Genomic DNA, 20342 nt, shown 5'->3' with positions numbered 1-20342 from the left:
AAACTATTCTTCAACAGCTTTGATTGACCGCCAATATAAGAAAATCACCCAAGACCATTATTCTCTAGTTTCCAACCAATGTGTAAATTGGACATTCAGTAGGACTAAAGTTGGGATTAAATTTTAGAAATTTGAAGTACGTTGCTGTTTTGGACCTCTGGAGAGTGAAGATGGTCCCATGTCAAAGTGTTTACGTATATAATGTCTCATGTATGAGAATAACCTAGTATAATATACAAATGTAATGTAAATGGTGTATGATGAAAGACACACCTTCCTCGTATGCTTCCTGATAAACTATCTTCATCAAACTTTAAAGGGAATCTGTCATCTAATTCATGCTGCCTGAACTATGGGCAGCGGGAATCAGAGTCTGACTGCACTATTGCAGCAGTGTATGTTTTAGTCTGAAACGCGTTTCAGAGAAAACATACTTTGAAAAGCCTGCCGGAGAATATGTGTCTCAGTTGACTCGTTCGAGGCCAAATCCTGTTGGATTCTTCACGACCCACTCCCCTAAACTGACACATCTGTCTCTACCGTTCTACCGTATATGTGTACACATACAGAGACCTGGAAATCAAAGAAATAAGAACGTGAAGAAGCTGCCAGGGACCAGTCTCGGTTTAATCAATTGAGACATACAGTCATGGCCGAAAGTGTCGGCACCCATGCAATTGTTCCAAAAAATTATGTATTTTTCCCAGAAAATTATTGTAGTTACACATGCTTTGTTATATACATGTCTATTTCCTTTGTATGTCTATTGCAACAACACAAAAAAATAGAAAAAAAAAGCAAATTGGATATAATGCACACAAAACACCCAAAATGGGCTGGACAAATTATTGGCACCTTTCCAAAAATGTGGGTAAACAACCATGTTTCAAGCATGTGATGCACATTCAAACTCCCCTGTGGCAAGTAACAGGTGTGGGCGATAAGAAAACCACACCTGAAACCAGATAAAAATGGGAAAAGTTAATTCAATATTTGCATTGTATGTCTGTGTGTGCCAGAGTAAGCATGCAGAACAGAAAGAGGAGAAGAGAGCTGGCTGAGGACTTGAGAACCAAATTTGTTGAATAATATCAACAATCTCAAGATTACAGGTTTATCTCCAGAGATCTTGATATTCCTTTGTCAACAGTGCGCAACATAACCAAGAAGTTTACAACCCATGGCACTGTAGCTAATCTCCCTGGAAGTGGACGACAGAGAAAAATTGATGAAAGATTACAACTTAGGATAATCTTAATGGTGGATAAGCCTCAATCAAGTTCCAAAGAAATGCAATCTGTCCCGCAGGCACAGGATGTATCAGTGTCACGTTTAGTGTGAAATTATGTCCAATTTACATTTTTTTTCTTTTTTTTTGTGTTGTTCCTATACACTTAGAGGAAATAAACATATGTTATTGCAATAATTTTCTGGAAATACTTCATTTTCTGGAACAATATCAAGGGCGCCAACACTTTAGGCCATGACTGTATAGTCCCTGGCTGGCTTCAAATGTTTTCTCTGAACACCACAGTGTTAATTAAGCAGTTGATGCTATAAAATATAATTGTTATATAGTTTTCTTGTATTGTTTTCTTGTATAATTTAGAATGTTTAAGGGGTTAATCTACAGTAAAAAGGATCTCTATAATTTTATTTGATCTCTTCTATATTCTCACAAAATTCTTTAATGGGTTAGACCAGTGTTCCCCAACTCCGGTCCTCAAGAGCCACCAACAGGTCATGTTTTCAGGATTTCCTTAGTATTGCACAGGTGATAATTGCATCGCCTGCACAGGCAATAATTCCATCTCCTGTGCAATACTAAGGAAATCCTGAAAACATGACCTGTTGGTGGCTCTTGAGGACCGGAGTTGGGGAACATTGGGTTAGACTCTTGTTCTTTTTTAACAGACAGCTCAAAATCCCCTGCTTTTAGTCACATTAAGGTGAATAATACAATTCTGCGTGAATGCATCTACAACAGGAGGCACGGTGACTTTGGCCTTGAGACAAGATCCACGGCCACAGATTATTCAGCATTATGCAAATGAGCATGACCATGTTATGGTCCACAATAAGATACAGCTGTAACAAGCAAGTCACCAAAAGTCGGAACCAGTTAGATTTTCCGTGATTTTCGGTTGCAGTGTGGCCCTCTTCACTTGCATTATGCTGCATAGAGCAATCTTTGGGAACCTGTGTCACTGCCAAATTTGCCATGTAACCCCAGCCTAAAAGGGTTTACCATGACTAGAATAAGTCATTAATATCACAATGTTTGGGGTCCGACTCCTGACACCTTGAACTGATTCAAGGTGACAAAGCGTATTGTAAGATCTGAAATGGCCGATCTCTGTACATTGTGTAGTGGATCTCTTACAAACAAGCCACTACATAATGTATGGAGTTGTCGCTTTTGGTGCAATGTAGCATCCTCAGCTGATCAGGAATTTGACCTCCACTGATATGATATAAGAAACAAATATTAAATAAAAAGAAAACTTAATAACAACTGACTGATTTTATTAATTTAACTTACAGTACATTTATTTTTTCTTCTTAAAGGGTTGGTCTGAAATCCAAATTAATTTTCAGCCTAAATCCCTATTTATTTAATGCAATAATGTAAACTAGAAAGCCTAAGAAAATGGACACTAGAGCTGATTAAAATACTAGAAGATTTATTGAAAATATATTTTTTAAAAAGTTTTTTGTTGTCAAGACATAATCATTATAAATTTATTTGCAGACACAATTAAGAAGGAGAAGGCAACACACTAGTACCACGTACAGGGAAAGAGTATAACAGGAATAATCAACATAGCCACTTTATATTAAATGAACTCCACAATATAATAACCAATCTCTAGATCTCTCGCTATAGGATTTTAGTGGTAACTCACAGAGCTATGTATATAGACTAACGGTTCAAAATGTCATATCAAATTCATATAAATTAGCCAAATAATGGCAAAGTGCCAACAGTACATAGGATATAGTCCCCACCTAAATAGAGCCACAATGGCTATAACAATAATTGAGAAAATTACTGGGAGACTACAAAGGCAAAGTGCATAGTGCTAACAGTACATAGGATATAGTCCTCGGAAGCAAGTGTGCGAAACGCGCGTTGGGGTTCTCTTCCCACGATCAGGAGCAGGTCGGTTCATTTATGTAATATAATTTCATTTTTACCCCACTTTGTCTTACCTCTTTTTTTCAATTATAGGGTACCCCAGTAATTTTCTTTTGGGGACTATATCCTATGTATTGTTAGCACTATGCACTTTGCCTTTGTAGTCTCCCAGTAATTTTCTCAATTATTGTTATAGCCATTGTGGCTCTATTTAGGTGGGGACTATATCCTATGTACTGTTGGCACTTTGCACTTTGCCATTATTTGGCTAATTTACATGAATTTGATATGACATTTTGAACCGTTAAACTATATACATAGCTCTGTGAGTTACCACTAAAATCCTATAGAGCGAGATCTAGAGATTGGTTATTATATTGTGTAGTTCATTTAATATAAAGTGGCTATGTTGATTATTCCTGTTATACTCTTTCCCTGTACGTGGTACTAGTGTGTTGCCTTCTCCTTCTCAATTGTGTCTGCAAATATATTTATAATGATTATGTCTTGACAACAAAAAAACTTTTTTAAAAATATATTTTCAATAAATCTTCTAGTATTTTAATCAGCTCTAGTGTCCGCCCACGCAAGTGATGTTAGCACGTTGGGTATTCTGACATCTCTCTCTTGATGGCTCGTTATTGCTGATCTGAGCCTGCAACAGACAGCGCGCTGTCATTGTGCACACTGCACAGTGCACATCATGAAGGCTCTAGCCCAGCCCCTGAAATGAGTGTCACTGATGACGTTTAATTTCAGGGAAGGTGTAGGGGCCACAGCAGTGACTGCAGTCTCTGCCCCGTGCTGACGCTTTGTTTGAGTATCCTAGCATGCACTGGGATTCTCAAATGATGCATCATCAAATAGGAAGTAGGAAAAAAATAGAATAGCAGTTAGGTAGTGTAGACAGGGAAGGACAGGGAATTTTTAATTCAAGAATATTAGAAATAGTTTCGATTATTATTAAATAGAGAGGGATTTAGGGTGAAAATTAATTTGTATTTAGGACCACTCCTTTAACTGTCCCGTCCCCAAGTTTTCCCTTGTCTTTTATTATACCAATGATTGGTTGATTGAGACACGCTTACACTTATTGCAGCACAGTTTATCATACATATTTACAGTTTAGTACCTTTCATATATTCATATATAGTGCCACTTTTACATTTTCCATTCTAGAAAGCCAGCATGGCCTCTGTGGGACTGGTCAATGAAGACATAAAGAAATCAACAGAAGCAGATTTAGCTGAAGAAGACAAAGAGAAGATGGACTGCAATGGGCGAGTGATACCTCGAGTGGTGATAGACACCGTTGATGCAATAGAAGATGATGTGAGTCCCATTATGTTTTCTTGGTATTTTTTTTAATTTCAAGTGTCTTGTTCATACTTTCTAGTTGGAAACAAAATACATGTTTTATTTGTTTGCCAGCATGAGTACAGCTACTTTCTTAAAAACTCATGCCTACTTTGCATTTAAAGACACTATGTAGCTACATGGTTTTCATGCATTGTGTTCCATTGTAAACTTCTGTGGAGAGCATAAAAAATGCATGTGAAAAATGCAGTTTCTACCTGAAAAATGTTGCAAAAGCTCCCCATAAAATGAACATGACGCACAGCAAGGTCAAAATGACATTGTTGTGCACATGTTCTGTCTTATGTCACTTCAGGGTTCGGAAACCCTAAAGCGGTTAAAAAAGTGATATGTTTATTTCTTTGGGTGACTTCCGCTCAGAAGCCACCCGCTCTCTATACTCAACAGTAGAGAGTAAGAGACTCAAAAATGACAGCAGAGCCACCGGCAAAGTCGCCTCAGGAAAACAACCGCCCATGTATTCTTGAAACGGCATCGCCTGGGAAAACTTGACAGCTGCTCTGGCATCTAAAATATGCCGTGTGCACATAGACCAAAAAATGCATAAAAAGCACTGATTCCAAATCTGAATTAAAAGCATAAAAAAGGGGAAACACTTTAAAAAATTGCAGTTAAAATGCAATAATCCAAGCATATTGCTATTGCGTATTTTGACACCTGCAGAAAAAATGCAACAGAATAAAAAAGGCCCCAATTAATCAAAGCAATTTTGCCAGAATTTGAAAAGTCACAAAGTTGAAAAATTTTCACACCAGTTTCTCCAAGCATCACCCATTTTAAGTGGGGGCCACTTATGCCAGAAATCTTACTCCAATGCATGACTGGAGTAAGATTTCTGGCTTGGTGCAGGGAGGCGCACGCCACTTGTCAGACACTCCTGATTCATTAAGAGGCGTGTGCCTATTAATGAATCATGAGCAACCAACTCCAACTCACACCTTCATCATGACCAGAGTGAAAATCTTGATGATTTGGGGCATAAGTGTTTTCGATTGTGTGAGAACATCGACAAAAAGTATGCCTCTGTGTTTTAGGCTGTACAATGAGGCTGCTGGATTTCCTTACTACAGTCCTTATGACTTTCCCTTTATCACTGTCCCAAATTTAATTTCTTATCTGACACACATTCATACAAGGGCCGTTAACATAGGGAGTATATGACGTCTATTAGTATGTTTTTGGAAACCACAGCGCCTGGAGGTAAACCAATGTGGGTAGGGGGACACTTACTTCCCCATACATGTTGTCCATGGTCATACTCCACCCAGGATCCCAGTAAGTCTGTAACTATAGAGCCAATGACCATAGCTCAGAGCGAGTATACCAAAAGATAAGGGAAAGATGCTACTGCACGTGGATGATTGTGTTTTGGGTATCTGTATACAGTACCTGCATGCCAAGCTTGAGTGACCATCTAAGAACATGTCTTCTCCTCCTTCCCAGGTAAGCTCAGTAAAGACTGATCTTGAGAAGAACTCCAAGATGTATTTGGAGGAACCAACTTTGCAAAAGAGGACAGGCAGTTCTGTTAGTGTTGTTTCTGAAGCCATGATAGAAGGTCTGTGAAATGGGAAGGTATTTAACAAACCAATGTTGCACACCTAGAAACTTAGGCATACACTACATTTTTAAATACTTTGCGTCCATGTCAAAACAGAAAACTGCCAAGAAAATTGTTTGTGTTTGACTGGAGTAGGTGTGATCTATAACAGCTAGACAAATGTATTAATTCTAAAGCTTAAAATGGGGCAAATTCAGGCCTTATCATAGCAGGCATGAATTTAATTTTCTGGCTTCAAGACAGCTCATCATGTGCCAAATTTGTAAATAAGTGTGAACATCTTAATTAATTTGATACTTTTACTCCAGCAATCTTAAAAAGTATCTAAACATTTCTTTTTCTGTAATTTTATTCTGTATGGAAAGTTATAAAACTTTGCAAATCACTTTATTAGGGGCGTTTTCTTCAGTCCTGCAACAAAAATTGCCTGTCTTGAAAGCACTGATGCTGGCTGTGAAATGATGCTCCTCTGACTTAGACCTACTGTACAGTGGCGTATCTAGGGGGGGGCAGCCGGGGCATGTGCCCTGGGCGCAGCCGGCAGGGGGGCGCAGTCGGGGCGCCTAATTCGGCGGTCCGCAGTGTCTCCCCCGGCGGCTGCATTCTGCCGCCCCCGGTCTGGGAGTCAGCTGTTCTCTGTGCCGACTGTCAAGCTGACAGCCGGCACAGAGAAGCTGCAGAGCGCCGGCTCCCAATGTGTGCAGAGGGGCAGGGGAGCCCCTGCAGAGTGGCTGCGGCAGGCGGGGAGAAATCCCTGCAGCTCCGCTGCCCAGCGATCTGTCTTCCTGCTTCCTCTTGCTTCTTCTCACACAGACGCGCCGCTGGATGACGTCATCATTCAGCGGCCGGCTGTGTCAGAGGAAGGCGATGGAGCTGCTGCGGCAGAGCGCGAGGAGAGGTGAGAGGTGTGTGTGAATGTGTGTGTGTGTGTGAGTGTGTGTGAATGTGTGTGTGAGTGTGTGTGAATGTGTGTGTATGTGTGTGTGTGAATGTGTGTGTGTGAATGTGTATGTGTGTGAGAGTGTGTGTATGTGTGTGTGTGAATGTGTGTGTGAATATGTGTATGTGTATGTGAGTGTGTGTGTGTGTGTGTGTGTATGTGTGTGTCGCTCAGTATTGGGTGTGTGTGTGTGTGTGTGTGTGTATCGCGCTGCAGGGGAATGTGCAGAGAAGTGAATGGTGTGTGTGGGGGGAGGAGAGGGCAATGATGGGGCTGACGGGGAAAGAGCAATGATGGGGATGGTGGAGGAGGAGAGGACAATGATGGGGCTGATGGGGGGCATATGTCCTGGGGGGGGGGGGCGCCAAAATGAATTCTTGCCCCGGGTGCCAGAAACGCTAGATACACCTCTGCTACTGTATATATACATATTAATGATGGGCGAACCTGAACAGTAAAGGTTGGGGTACGTACCGAACACCTACTGTTTTTTTGCACAAACCCCGAACACGGACTTCACCAGGAACTCTCATGAGTCTCGCATTTCATTACCCGGCACGCCGGCACTCGGGACTGGAGTGTGCGGCTGCATGTATTTCTATGCAGCTGAGCACTCCGGTCTGAGTGCTGCCGGGTATTGAGATGAGAGACTCGTGCAAGTTTCTCGCAAGTGTGACCCCGGCCTTACTATTCAGGTTCGGCCCCATGAACACCGGGTGCAGATGACAGTGCGAGAAACTTTGGCGGCTCTGATCGGCAGTAAGATTAATACCACTGGTCAGAGCACTGCGGTTCCACGCTGTCAGATGACAGCGTCGGCTGATGGGATTACTTCTGCCATAAGCCTACACCTGCTGTCGCTAATAACAACTCTAGATAAATAATTTAAAAAAACAAAACAAACGGCATGGGTTCCCCTGTATTTTTGTTAGTCAGCCAGGTAAAACTGACAGCTGTGGGCTGCAACCCTCAGCTGTCAGCTTCAGCAAGGCTGGTTATCAAGAATAGAGGGGTTCCCTCACCGTTTAAAATTAATTAAATAAAAAAAAGCACAGCACGGGGGTCCCCCCCATTTTTAACAACCAGCCTTGCTAAAGCAGACAGCTGGGGGCTGATATTCTCAGGCTGTAAGGTGCCATGTATATTGGTCTCCCTCAGCCTGAAAATAGCAGCCCGCAGCCTCCTAGAAAAGGCGCATCTATTAGATGCGCCAATTCTGGCTCTTTGCTTGGCATTTCCCACATGTATCAGCAGTCAGGTTCTCTTTAATCTGTAGAAAAGGCTGTCAGTTGCACTTCATGCAAGCCTTTACAGCATAGACATTGATATAAACTGTGCCACATTCACATATGCTATCCTGTATTGTTATAAGTCATTAAAATGGCTCAATGTCTTCATTCCCGCAGAACTAGAGGAGGCACAACAGCCCTGTCCACCTTGGTGGTACAAGTTTGCAAACATTTTCTTGAAATGGGACTGCTGTAAACCCTGGATACAGTTTAAGGAGTTTGTTCGCTTTGTGGTCATGGATCCTTTTGTGGACCTGGGGATCACAATCTGTATTGTTCTCAATACGCTTTTCATGGCCATGGAACATTATCCAATGACAGAACAGTTTGAGAATGTGCTAAGTGTGGGCAACCTGGTAAGTGCCTACTGTCAAATGATACTATTATTAGGGGGCTTCAAACTGTATAACAGGGATTCTAGCCATATCATGGTCTTTGAAGGCTCCTGGTAGAAACATAATGTCGAGATTTCCTCAGCTAGATGTACTAAAAGAGTACAAGCAGCAATAATTAGACTAGCGTTGCTCAAATAAAACCTCCATACAGTGCTGGAATAATGTCATCATCACAATACTTAGTGTATATAACACAGCTTTATAATAATGCAATGAAGAGCCCTAATAATACTGTCTTAGGCCTCATTCACACGTTCAGTATTTGGTCTGTATCGTACTTCCGTATCTATGAGCCAAAACCAGGAGGGGGTGATTATTACAGAAGTGGTGACGTGTTTCTATTTTACGTTTCCTCTGAGTGTCCCACTCCTGGTTTTGGCTTACAGATACTGAGGTAAAATACTGACCAAATACTGCTAGTGTGAACATGGCCTAAGTCAGTAATATTTGAGTGTCCTTTTTGAGTGTCCCTCCCTGTAATACAGGCTGTATGTGAGCTCTATGTGTATCCAGTGTGTGTCTGTCTCCATTTTCTTTCTTGTGTCTGCACAGCTCTTACACTATTATCTCCTCCATCTTCTTTTCCTTCTTATCTATAGCCTGATATCTACTCTCCATAAAACTCTGGGTACCTTCCCTTCTCTTCACTGCAGCACTGTGTACAGCCTCCCTTCCCAGCTGCTATCTCTATCACTGAGAGAAGGGAGTGGAAGAGCAGATTGAGACTTTAGAACCAGGAGCAGAAGCTATGAATTACAATTTTTGCAGATGAGATAAAGGACATTCAGACATTTACCAGTGCAAAATGTTAGAATGTTTTTTTATATGAAGACTATTTAGAAAGTTGCTTAAGTTTGCATGTAGGAACAAAATCCAAGAAAAATATGAGCAATTATCCTGTAATAAATGAATAAATAGTAATAGTACAAATAAATAACATAGGGTACTTACCGTAGTTAACACTATTTTGATCAAAAAAGCATAAACGCCTTCCTACCACCCACGACAAAGTGTACCCATCGAGATGGTCCTAACTTCTCTCCGGTATTAAAACCTTACCTTGTGTCAGCCGATCTCAAAGTAGATAATGGCAGAGCAGGACAGAGGCCTGACTGTTCAGACTCCTTACCATGGGTAGCTACATAAATGCTAAAAAAGGGGGGGCCACACCACTGTTTGTACAAAGTATAAGAAACTACTGCAAAAACAAAAAAATGAGCAGGAACATAAGTTGGTATATGTGCAATGTGTAAAAGCACGTTCACACTGTGGGATGGCTTTTATGCTTTTTTTTATCAAAATAGGGTTAACCAATTACCGAATGTTATATACATATATATACTATTACTATTTATGCCTTATTTACTTACTACACGGTATGGACTCATTTTGTTTTTTTCTTGGGTTCTGTCTGTGAAATGGCCACAGTGTGAACGTGCTCTTAAGCATTGCCCCTATACCAACTTATACTCCGGCTCATTTCTTTGGTTTTAAATTTAGGAAACAAATGAATAATAATAGTAGTAAAAAAAAATCTGTGTGAAAATGTACATTTCGGGGGTTGATCATGCCGAGAAGTCCGAGAAGGTATTGGAGGATACTTTGGCAAGTGAAGAATAGTTTATTTCAGTTTGTCCCTCTAGTGGACAGGTCACATATAAAAAATAATAAAAAAACTATTCTGCAAAGAGTTTCCAAATAAAATACTGATAAGTATTACGGTTTCTGGATATGCGGCGCGCCCCCACACCGCCGCAGGGCCGAGGGGTACCCGGAGCCGGGCCTCTAGTTCTCAGTCTCGGGGTAGTCACGGTGGCTAGACCCGGTCCGTGGCCCTGTCCGTCAGTGGGGGACGTCCGGTGTAATAGGTGGTAGTAATGGTAGCGATGGAGCGGTGCGGTTGTGGGGTGTAAGTCGCGGTAAATAACGAGGACACCAGGTTGCAGTCTCTTTACCTCTTTACTGGAGATCTCTGAGTCCTCAGTCCAGAACACGGTTCACCAGGCTACGCAAGTCCGGCCGGTCCAATGGCACCTCCAGAGTTCTCCTCTCAGGTGGAAATCTGTGCCTTCCTTCTAGCGCTATGTGTTGTAGTCCTTCCCTGCTGTGCTCACGGAAAGTAACCCCACAACGGTTGTGTCTGTTTCTTAAGTTCCCTCACAACTCGATTTGATGTTCCTCTGTAATCCACCCCTTCCCTGTATTCAGGTTGGAATGGCACCCGTTTGTCAGGTAGGCCTGGAGTTCTTCCGGGACCCTAGAGTCGCCCCTCTCCCGCAATTGCCCCCCAAGACTTCATAGGTGATATGTGGTAGACAGCCCGCCTGAGACCGACTGTCCTGCCGCTGTTTGGAGTATGGCTTGAAGCTGTATTCTAATCCACTCCCTCGGCGTTCCGGCCACCGGTATTGCGCCTCAGCAGGGTGCTGCCTCTTTCAACAAAACCCCTGCTGGTATTCTCCTTCTGCTTGATCTCGTTTCTCACTCAGCACAATCTATCTCACTTCTAGTCCTTTCTTGAGTCCCGCCGCTTCCAGGAGCCTGCGCGGACCCGTTACGTTCTTTCAATGCCAAGCCTCTGCCAGGATCCCACCCCTGGCAGAGACCCTACAGTCTCTCCCTTCACAACACCCCCTGCCACAGGGTGTTGCTCCGTTCAATCCCGTCAGCGTTCTGTCTAACTTCCTGCCTGACCCCCATTTTACCCACTATGGTGGGGAGTGGCCTAATGAATAGCACCCTTAGCTCCCCCCGGAGGCCCAGCTGTGAAACATATTGGTGTCTGTGATACCTGATTGGAGGAACTCCTTCGGTGCCATCGAACGTACCATGGCTCCCCTTAGCGGCGAAGCCACAGCACTGCAACGACCAGGACTCTGGGGCGCTGCACTCCCCCCTGGTTAAACACAGTACTCCGGGACTGGGAAGAAAAACAACAATACAGATTAGCAAAAAGACATACAATTTTGTTGAGTGCAAAACGATAAGTATTTGCACTCAACAGGCTTCCCTTTATGGGAGGTGAGGACACTTTTAACGTTACAAACATGGTCAACATTATAAATTACAGGCTATGCATAACTCCTGTTACCCAACCGGGTATTCTACTTAGTGCAAATTCTGGAACAATAAATTAACATTGCCTTTAAGAAACATACACTCTTAGTTTACCAAAGGCCTTCCTATAATCACATTACAGGGTAAGGTAACTTCACATTCTCCTACTTTGAACCTGCAGGACCGCCTGTCCCTATGGCACCAGACCTACTGCCTCTCCTTTCTTTTACAGGACCGCTCCGTTCAGCCAGGGCCTACTGCCTTTCGCTACTATACATAGTATAGACATAACATTCCTTTCGTTTAAAGAACTCTGAGCCCGCTCTACTCGGCTCCTTTAAGGACTCACTCTCTAACCCCTACGGGTTCGCCTTCTGTCCTTAGTAACAAAGTAACTTTCTATGGGGACGCAGGGTTGACCTTCTATCCTCACCTTCATCATTACTTCCTTACTTTCAGCTATGCAGATCTCTATCTCTACCCCTACGGGCTCTCTGCATCTTTTCTTTCTGCAAAACATTATTTAGATTTCACATTTCAACAAATTCAACACATATAACTTAGCATGTAAAACAGTTACATTTCTTTTTCAAGCTTCATTATCACATTACTGTTCTGCAACAGTATCTTTCTCGAGTTCAATTTCACACACCCCCTTTAAGAGGGGACCAAGTCTTTCTGAGGTAGCTCGTCTTCTCAGCCTACCAGCCCACGCAAAGGTTCCGGTATGGTATCTTCGCAAAGTGTCTTTAACTAGAACCGGTAGGAAAGGTATCTTCACAAAGTGTCTTTGGCTCAAACCAATAGGGCAAATATCTTCGCAAAGTGTCTTTGGCTAAAACCAGTAGGGAGCACCTTTAAGAAGGTGCAAACTATTTACAAAAGAAAGTTCGAATCATGCACAGTCCATGATTTCTGCAGTTTGTGTAACTTGGTGCAAAAACTTCAAGAAAAAAAAAAACAAACAAAGGGGATCCCGGGTCAACAAAGGGATCCATTAACCCTGGACAGGTTTAGCAGCGGCTTAAAAGAACAAACAGTAACTATTTACATTTTCATGGTATCGAGGTTTATTCTTCTTCTGGTGGCTTGGGTTCTGGGGCCCCGGTCACTGTAGCACGGACACCAGCGGCAAGCTCCGCAGGGACCACCTGGTCGCCTGCTGTCTGAATTTGAAGCCTAACTCTGTCGGCAAGTTCGGGAGCTGCTACAAAGCGTACAGTAGAAACAGTAACAAGGTCTGGCAGCCCTGGATTGACCACAGTTGGGGCCACAGGTGCCATTCTCTCAGACTCGTATCGCTGAACTTTCCGGGCACGCCATCCTTGTGTGTTCCAGTGACGGGTATACGTCACCTGATCCCCCTCCCGGAGTGGTTCACCTTCTCGATCACAGCAGGGAGTCTCCACATCGTAGCCGGCAACGAAGATGCCAGTAGGTAGACCCGACTCCCAAATGGAACCCCACCCCTTCTTTGGGTGGAATGCCGCCACCGTCCCTCGCCTGACAGCATCCGTCCCATCATAGATCATTTTTTTGCCCTGCAGTTCCCGTTTTTCAACTTCAGTGCGCTGCCCCCAATGCTGGAGCACGCATTGTTTGTATTGGTCCCAGGTAAGTATCGCAATAGTGAGACCTTCCATTGGAATCCCATCCTGCTCGACCCAGGGAACATCCCATCGGAACATCACCCCTCCTGGGTCCATTTCTATGGGCTCTCCCCACCTGGTTGGCAATGGTGGTAACAACTTCCCCAACGCGCCGGGGGTGAGAACCGCCCGGTCGATTGTAAACGCGGGGTTACTGTTGTGGGGAGGATCGGTCGGGAGAGCAGAACCGTCCAGGGGAGTAGGGGCGCCGCCCATACCTGCGCCTGATGTGGTTCCACCGGCGTCGCTCTGGTCCGTTAACGAGGACGCTGGAGTCTGCTGCAGCCCGGACCGGGGCTCCTCCAATGGGATGCTCGGACTCCGCTCCGCTTGCTGTGGTTCCTCCTCCTCTAACTCCGAGGTCGGGATTGGTGGACGTAGCTTCGCTGTCGGATCCGCAGGCTTCCGGTCCATCTCCGGTGAAGAAAGGCAGGCCTGAACCGCTTCTTCCTCGCTCAGGCACTCGCCGTTCATCATCGCCACCTGATAGTCGCTGGCAGTGCATGCACCTAACTCCGCCATTTCTCTGAGGTCGGGCTTCTCCGTCACCAGCCTCTCGCCGTTGCATATCAAGGGGTGTTTCTCTTCTGCTTTGGGGCAGGTCATTCCTCTGCAGCCAGAAGTGCAGGGGGCGGTAGCCATTTCTCGCGCCACACTGGGAGTCTCCGCCCATAACACGCCCTCCTTCCCCTTGGGTGTAGCAATGGCGGCGCCTTTTGGCGGGAACTTTTGGCGGCTAATGGCGCAGCACAGTCTTACAATAAAGTACAGTCCAAGCACAACAAATCACAGTCTCTAGGCACACATGACCTGATTCTTCAGGCTTAAGTAGATCCTGTTCGTGACGCCAAACTCTGCGGCGCGCCCCCACACCGCCGCAGGGCCGAGGGGTACCCGGAGCCGGGCCTCTAGTTCTCAGTCTCGGGGTAGTCACGGTGGCTAGACCCGGTCCGTGGCCCTGTCCGTCAGTGGGGGACGTCCGGTGTAATAGGTGGTAGTAATGGTAGCGATGGAGCGGTGCGGTTGTGGGGTGTAAGTCGCGGTAAATAACGAGGACACCAGGTTGCAGTCTCTTTACCTCTTTACTGGAGATCTCTGAGTCCTCAGTCCAGAACACGGTTCACCAGGCTACGCAAGTCCGGCCGGTCCAATGGCACCTCCAGAGTTCTCCTCTCAGGTGGAAATCTGTGCCTTCCTTCTAGCGCTATGTGTTGTAGTCCTTCCCTGCTGTGCTCACGGAAAGTAACCCCACAACGGTTGTGTCTGTTTCTTAAGTTCCCTCACAACTCGATTTGATGTTCCTCTGTAATCCACCCCTTCCCTGTATTCAGGTTGGAATGGCACCCGTTTGTCAGGTAGGCCTGGAGTTCTTCCGGGACCCTAGAGTCGCCCCTCTCCCGCAATTGCCCCCCAAGACTTCATAGGTGATATGTGGTAGACAGCCCGCCTGAGACCGACTGTCCTGCCGCTGTTTGGAGTATGGCTTGAAGCTGTATTCTAATCCACTCCCTCGGCGTTCCGGCCACCGGTATTGCGCCTCAGCAGGGTGCTGCCTCTTTCAACAAAACCCCTGCTGGTATTCTCCTTCTGCTTGATCTCGTTTCTCACTCAGCACAATCTATCTCACTTCTAGTCCTTTCTTGAGTCCCGCCGCTTCCAGGAGCCTGCGCGGACCCGTTACGTTCTTTCAATGCCAAGCCTCTGCCAGGATCCCACCCCTGGCAGAGACCCTACAGTCTCTCCCTTCACAACACCCCCTGCCACAGGGTGTTGCTCCGTTCAATCCCGTCAGCGTTCTGTCTAACTTCCTGCCTGACCCCCAGTTTACCCACTATGGTGGGGAGTGGCCTAATGAATAGCACCCTTAGCTCCCCCCGGAGGCCCAGCTGTGAAACATATTGGTGTCTGTGATACCTGATTGGAGGAACTCCTTCGGTGCCATCGAACGTACCATGGCTCCCCTTAGCGGCGAAGCCACAGCACTGCAACGACCAGGACTCTGGGGCGCTGCAGATACATTTTTGTCTAATTACCTCCCTCTGAGCTATGTTTTCAGGTACTCCAGAAAATGAACCAATGTCTGCTGACTTCTGTTGGTTTGATAAGTTAAGAATATATGGTCAAATCATTTTTTAGATATACAGTGTATATTTTATAATAATAATTTGAATTGATCATTATGTCACCCATCCCTTAGCACTATACTTCTTTTCCAGGTTTTTACTGGTATTTTTGCAGCTGAAATGTTCTTCAAGCTGATTGCCCTGGATCCATATTACTACTTCCAGGTTGGATGGAATGTCTTTGACAGCATAATAGTCACTCTGAGTTTGGTGGAACTTGGCCTGGCCAATGTGGAAGGTTTGTCAGTGTTGCGTTCCTTCCGTCTGGTAAGTCCTAAACCTAACGTTAAACTTCTGTGTAAAGTTGATGTTTGTGTTCATGCATACGTCTTACTATGAAACAATTATCAAACTGTGCCTGAAAAATAATCTATGCTCCTAATTAAAGTGGAATATATCAGAAATAAACTTCAGGGTTTCCTAAACTCCATTCCAGGTCATATTTTAAGGATCTTTAATGGGAAAGACATTGGCTCTCAGGGTAGTTTCCAGAGATAAGCAAATCAATTCACAGGATCCCCAAGCAAGGGCTACGTCAGTATTCTGTGGCCACCAGATGGGAGCCCTGTTAACTGCCTCCTATCTGCCCACATCTCCACTGCCTCTTCTGATTGGTAGCCATAATTGTTGTGGTGAAACACCCGTATGACATCATGCCAAGCCAAAATATCAGGGGAGGCACCTGGGATTGCGGCAGGTAGGAGACGGTTTGCAGGAATCCCATCCGACAGACAGCTACTGATGTGGACACTGGCCCATGGACCTTCTGAAGCACATTATTCACGTACATCTCTTTAAAGGGAACCTGTCAATTTCAAAATGATAATAACCTGCAGATTTAAGGTTAATCTGCAGGTTAACAGCGTTCTGAAGCCGTGCTGGCTGCCGCACTGAGAACCTGGATGTCTGGAGGAATTGAAGAGTATTCCTACCGGCAGCTTCTGTCTTTCAGTCAAAGAGGTGCGGCTCAGTACACAGTGAGCGGCGGCTGTAAATACTCCTAGAACTTTGACTGACAGCCAGTTTTGCAGTGTATCAGTACAGAGCCAGCTGTCAGTCAATCTGCCAGGGTGTGGTTACAGCCGCTGCTAACTGTGCACTAAGCGGTGACTGAAATTGCGTCGGATGCTCCTCTATGACTGAAAACCCGAAGCTGCCAAGAGAATAAAGTTCATTGTCTCCCGGTAGTTGGATCCTCGGTTCTAAAGCTGCGCAGCTTTGGAACGCTTTTAACCTGCAGATTAACAAATTATCTGTAGGCTTTATAGCATTTGTAGACATAACAGATTCCCTTTAAGGAATATCAATACCTCCAACAACATGATTCTAAAAACATGAATGAGATGTATGTGAATATTGTGCTGCAAAAAAATCCTTAGTTCCCACCCTAATCACAACACTTTCCTACCCTACTTCTGCAAGCTTAGGACCTCACAACATAGCATGGTCCCAACAGATCTCTGCCTACTTCCTGCAAAAATCACATGTTGTACATCAAGCATATGACTGCTGCAGCCAATTACTGGCCTCAACAGTGATTCCAGCATATCTGCTACCTGACAACTGTGGCTAGTGATTGGCTGCAGAGGTGTTCCATGTAAATGCCTCAGAGACTACTGGAAGTTAGTATAGTATAGGTTATTTTTTTAATTTTTCTATCTTCTTGACTCACCCATTATTAGCATAAAGCACAAGGATATATTATACTGTATATATATTTTGTAATAATTCTCATACTCTTTATCCTTCTAGCTTAGAGTTTTCAAACTCGCAAAGTCTTGGCCGACATTGAACATGCTCATCAAAATCATTGGTAATTCAGTGGGCGCCCTTGGGAATCTCACTCTGGTCTTGGCCATCATCGTCTTCATTTTTGCTGTGGTGGGAATGCAGCTTTTTGGAAAGAGCTATAAAGAGTGTGTATGCAAGATCACCTCAGACTGTGCTCTTCCTCGATGGCACATGAATGATTTCTTCCATGCCTTCCTCATTATTTTCCGGATCTTGTGCGGGGAGTGGATTGAGACCATGTGGGACTGTATGGAGGTGGCAGGACAAGCCATGTGTCTCACTGTATTCTTGATGGCCATGGTGGTTGGTAACCTGGTGGTGAGCCTTTTATTTATAATATTGCATGTACAGAGATATTTATTTTACATATAGCACGCTTTGTCCTGATATTGTAGAGATAAATTGAGCTTAGTGCCATGGGGATCAAAATGGGCCATAGTGCCATAGGGTTAATATAACTGCTATATAGGTTGCTTTAAAAGCTACTGTATTTAGACCACCCTTGAGGTCCCAAAGACCAACCAAGCATACACAAATCTTGATGGTTATCCTTTAAAATTGGCCAATAATGTAGGAGAGAGAGCTCATTATCTCTCGATTTAGTATGGGGGTACATTATAATAAATACAGACTGTGTGTGCGTGTATATATATATATATATATATATATATATATATATATTTACATAGTATGTGAGCAGAGGACAATATTATTTATGGCTGTTTGGTTAGTCACTTTTAAGGGTCATTTGCTGCTAAAGCTGCAGAGAGATGACTGTGTGCGGTAAAATGATGTGCAGCAGCCCAGGTTCTGGCAGACCTGAGAGGGGAATAGTAAAACCTTGGCAGCTGGACAAACCATTAGTTAAGCTCTATTCTAAGCAGCCAGACATTTCCTCCAGCATTGCTTTCCAGTTATAATAGGATTTAAGGGAAGCAACCCAAGTAGCAAGGTAATCCTGTCCGCATAGAAAATAGAAAACTGGAGGAAGGTGTCCAGGGGTATAATGCAGATATTACAGATATGGAGAGATGAGATACATATATTAAGGTGCTATTTAAATCTCAGCATCATGTATCAGTTGTACTAGTTGAATACTCCATTTTATTTGCCTTTGGCCTGTAGGCCATAAAGAATGAAACATTGTCAGTTATCGCATTTTTCCAGCAGATCTAAAAAAGATGTTAAAGCACCAGGGTTAGTTTAATGGGGTCCTTTGGGGTTTTGAAATTATTGGTATCAAAAATACTAGAAAGGCTTGCAAAAAAAACGGAAAATGGTATGCCCCTTAAAATAGCTGTTCCACAATCACGGATGGAAGAAACAAACTATCACACACAAACAGGCTCGGACTGGCCCACAGGGTAACAGGGGAATCCCCTGGTGGGCCCCTGTGTAGATCTGGGCCCCCAACCCCACTGTATGGGCAGTACTTGGCATAATTCACTTGATTCACTCTGTACAGAAAAAGCAGCATCTCATCATTCATTAACCACGCTACCCAGTTTATTATTGTATAGAGATATAGGTACATTTGTGAATGAAGGTAGTATACTATTTGAATGCAGGTGAAAAGTGGCCCCCCCCCCAAAAGTCAATGTTACTGGTGGGCCCTTGTCACCCCAGTCCGACACTGCCCACAAATGACAATTCAATACCTTAACTCTCAGGTAGCAAGGAAACGTGACGGTTTTATAGTCTCACAGAAGCAGCAGTGGGTTTACACCTGCAACAATTTGCTGATGCTAATCAGTATGTGCTTGCAATCTCCTCAGCAGCACCAACTTCTATTTTTCATTTTCTTAGAAGCACAGAACTCATCCACAGTACTGGTCACAACCCTAGTCTTAGTCACCTCTTTAAGTGCTGCACTTTTGACCTATTTCATCACTTTTTTCTTCACACAGTCATAATTCCTCTAGCCGTCTCTGGCACGGAACTCCTCTACACACACAGTCATCAGCTTACAGGCTTCTCTGGAAGGCTAATCTGTCACCTAACTGTCAAATTCTCTCTTCACAGTCACAAATAAGCCCCCATGCCTCTATGTTCTGTGGCAGCCTTTGCCCTCTTCTAATGGCCTACTCCACAAAGGACAAACAACAGCAACTGCAGATCAAACTGGAGCTCTTCTCACGCTCATCTGTGGCCCTTATAAGACCTGGGATAATGTATCTAAAGTGGTATTTTGCATTATAGGTGCCCTTTAAATACAGTAAATGAATATAGATCTATATTAAAGTTGTCATACAGGTGGAAGTTCTACAGTATATTCATCTCTGTGTTGTTTTTGCTTCTGTTTCCAGGTGTTGAACCTGTTCTTGGCTTTGTTGTTGAGCTCCTTTAGTGCCGACTCCCTTTCGGGCTCTGATGATGATGGGGAGATGAATAACCTACAGATTGCCATAGGAAGGATTACCAGAGGCATCGACTTTATAAAAAAAACTGTAATTTCCTTGCTACCATTTAAGAAGAAAGAACAGAATAAGGAGGAGGACAAGGATAATATTGAGGATGTTAATAAAGAGAGTTTTGCTCTGAACCATTTAGAGACTGAAGAAGAACCCAAGCCTGAATGTCCAGCTTTTGATGGCTTCGTAAAAAAGCCACGTTATATCATGACTGAGTTAGATCATATTAACCTGATTAATAATCCGCACTACAGGATAGAAGTGCCCATAGCTTCTGAAGAGTCAGATCTGGATTATCTTGAAACAGATGAGCTCAGCACTCAGTCTGAGTTTGAGGAAACAGTAATAAAGCCTAAGGTAAAGCCTTACAGCCCATAGTTATTAATATTTCACATGTGTGCTTACTAATTTGTAACAAACTTGCTATAAAATACTGTATACTGTATGGCTACTTCAGTACTGAGCAAACCTGGGCACCTGCCAGGGCTCACTGGGCTTGGAGGCCCATGACGATCTGAGGGGCAAATGTGCTCAATTTTATTGTAAAAAAAAACAATCCTAGTTTTGTAATTCTGGACTATAATAGTAGGTAATAGGGTAATCTGTTAGT

General features: G+C 44.0%; 1 protein-coding gene across 2 annotated transcripts in view; it reads left to right on the top strand.

Moving 5' to 3' along the window:
* The window catches only part of SCN4A (sodium voltage-gated channel alpha subunit 4), a 137847-nt gene that overhangs the window by 70714 nt on the left and 46791 nt on the right, over positions 1-20342 (top strand). For both annotated transcript variants that reach the window (XM_077252706.1, XM_077252705.1), the window contains 6 exons: positions 4319-4471; positions 5960-6074; positions 8424-8662; positions 15624-15797; positions 17283-17639; positions 19628-20089. In XM_077252706.1, the coding sequence (XP_077108821.1) occupies positions 4319-4471; positions 5960-6074; positions 8424-8662; positions 15624-15797; positions 17283-17639; positions 19628-20089 (1500 nt within the window). The remainder of the gene's footprint in view (positions 1-4318; positions 4472-5959; positions 6075-8423; positions 8663-15623; positions 15798-17282; positions 17640-19627; positions 20090-20342) is intronic.

This window comes from Ranitomeya variabilis, chromosome 4 (assembly GCF_051348905.1).
Source record: "Ranitomeya variabilis isolate aRanVar5 chromosome 4, aRanVar5.hap1, whole genome shotgun sequence".
NCBI classification, from domain to species: Eukaryota; Metazoa; Chordata; class Amphibia; order Anura; family Dendrobatidae; genus Ranitomeya; species Ranitomeya variabilis.
Note: the sequence above shows the minus strand (reverse complement) of the source record. Positions and strands in the feature narration are given on the sequence as shown.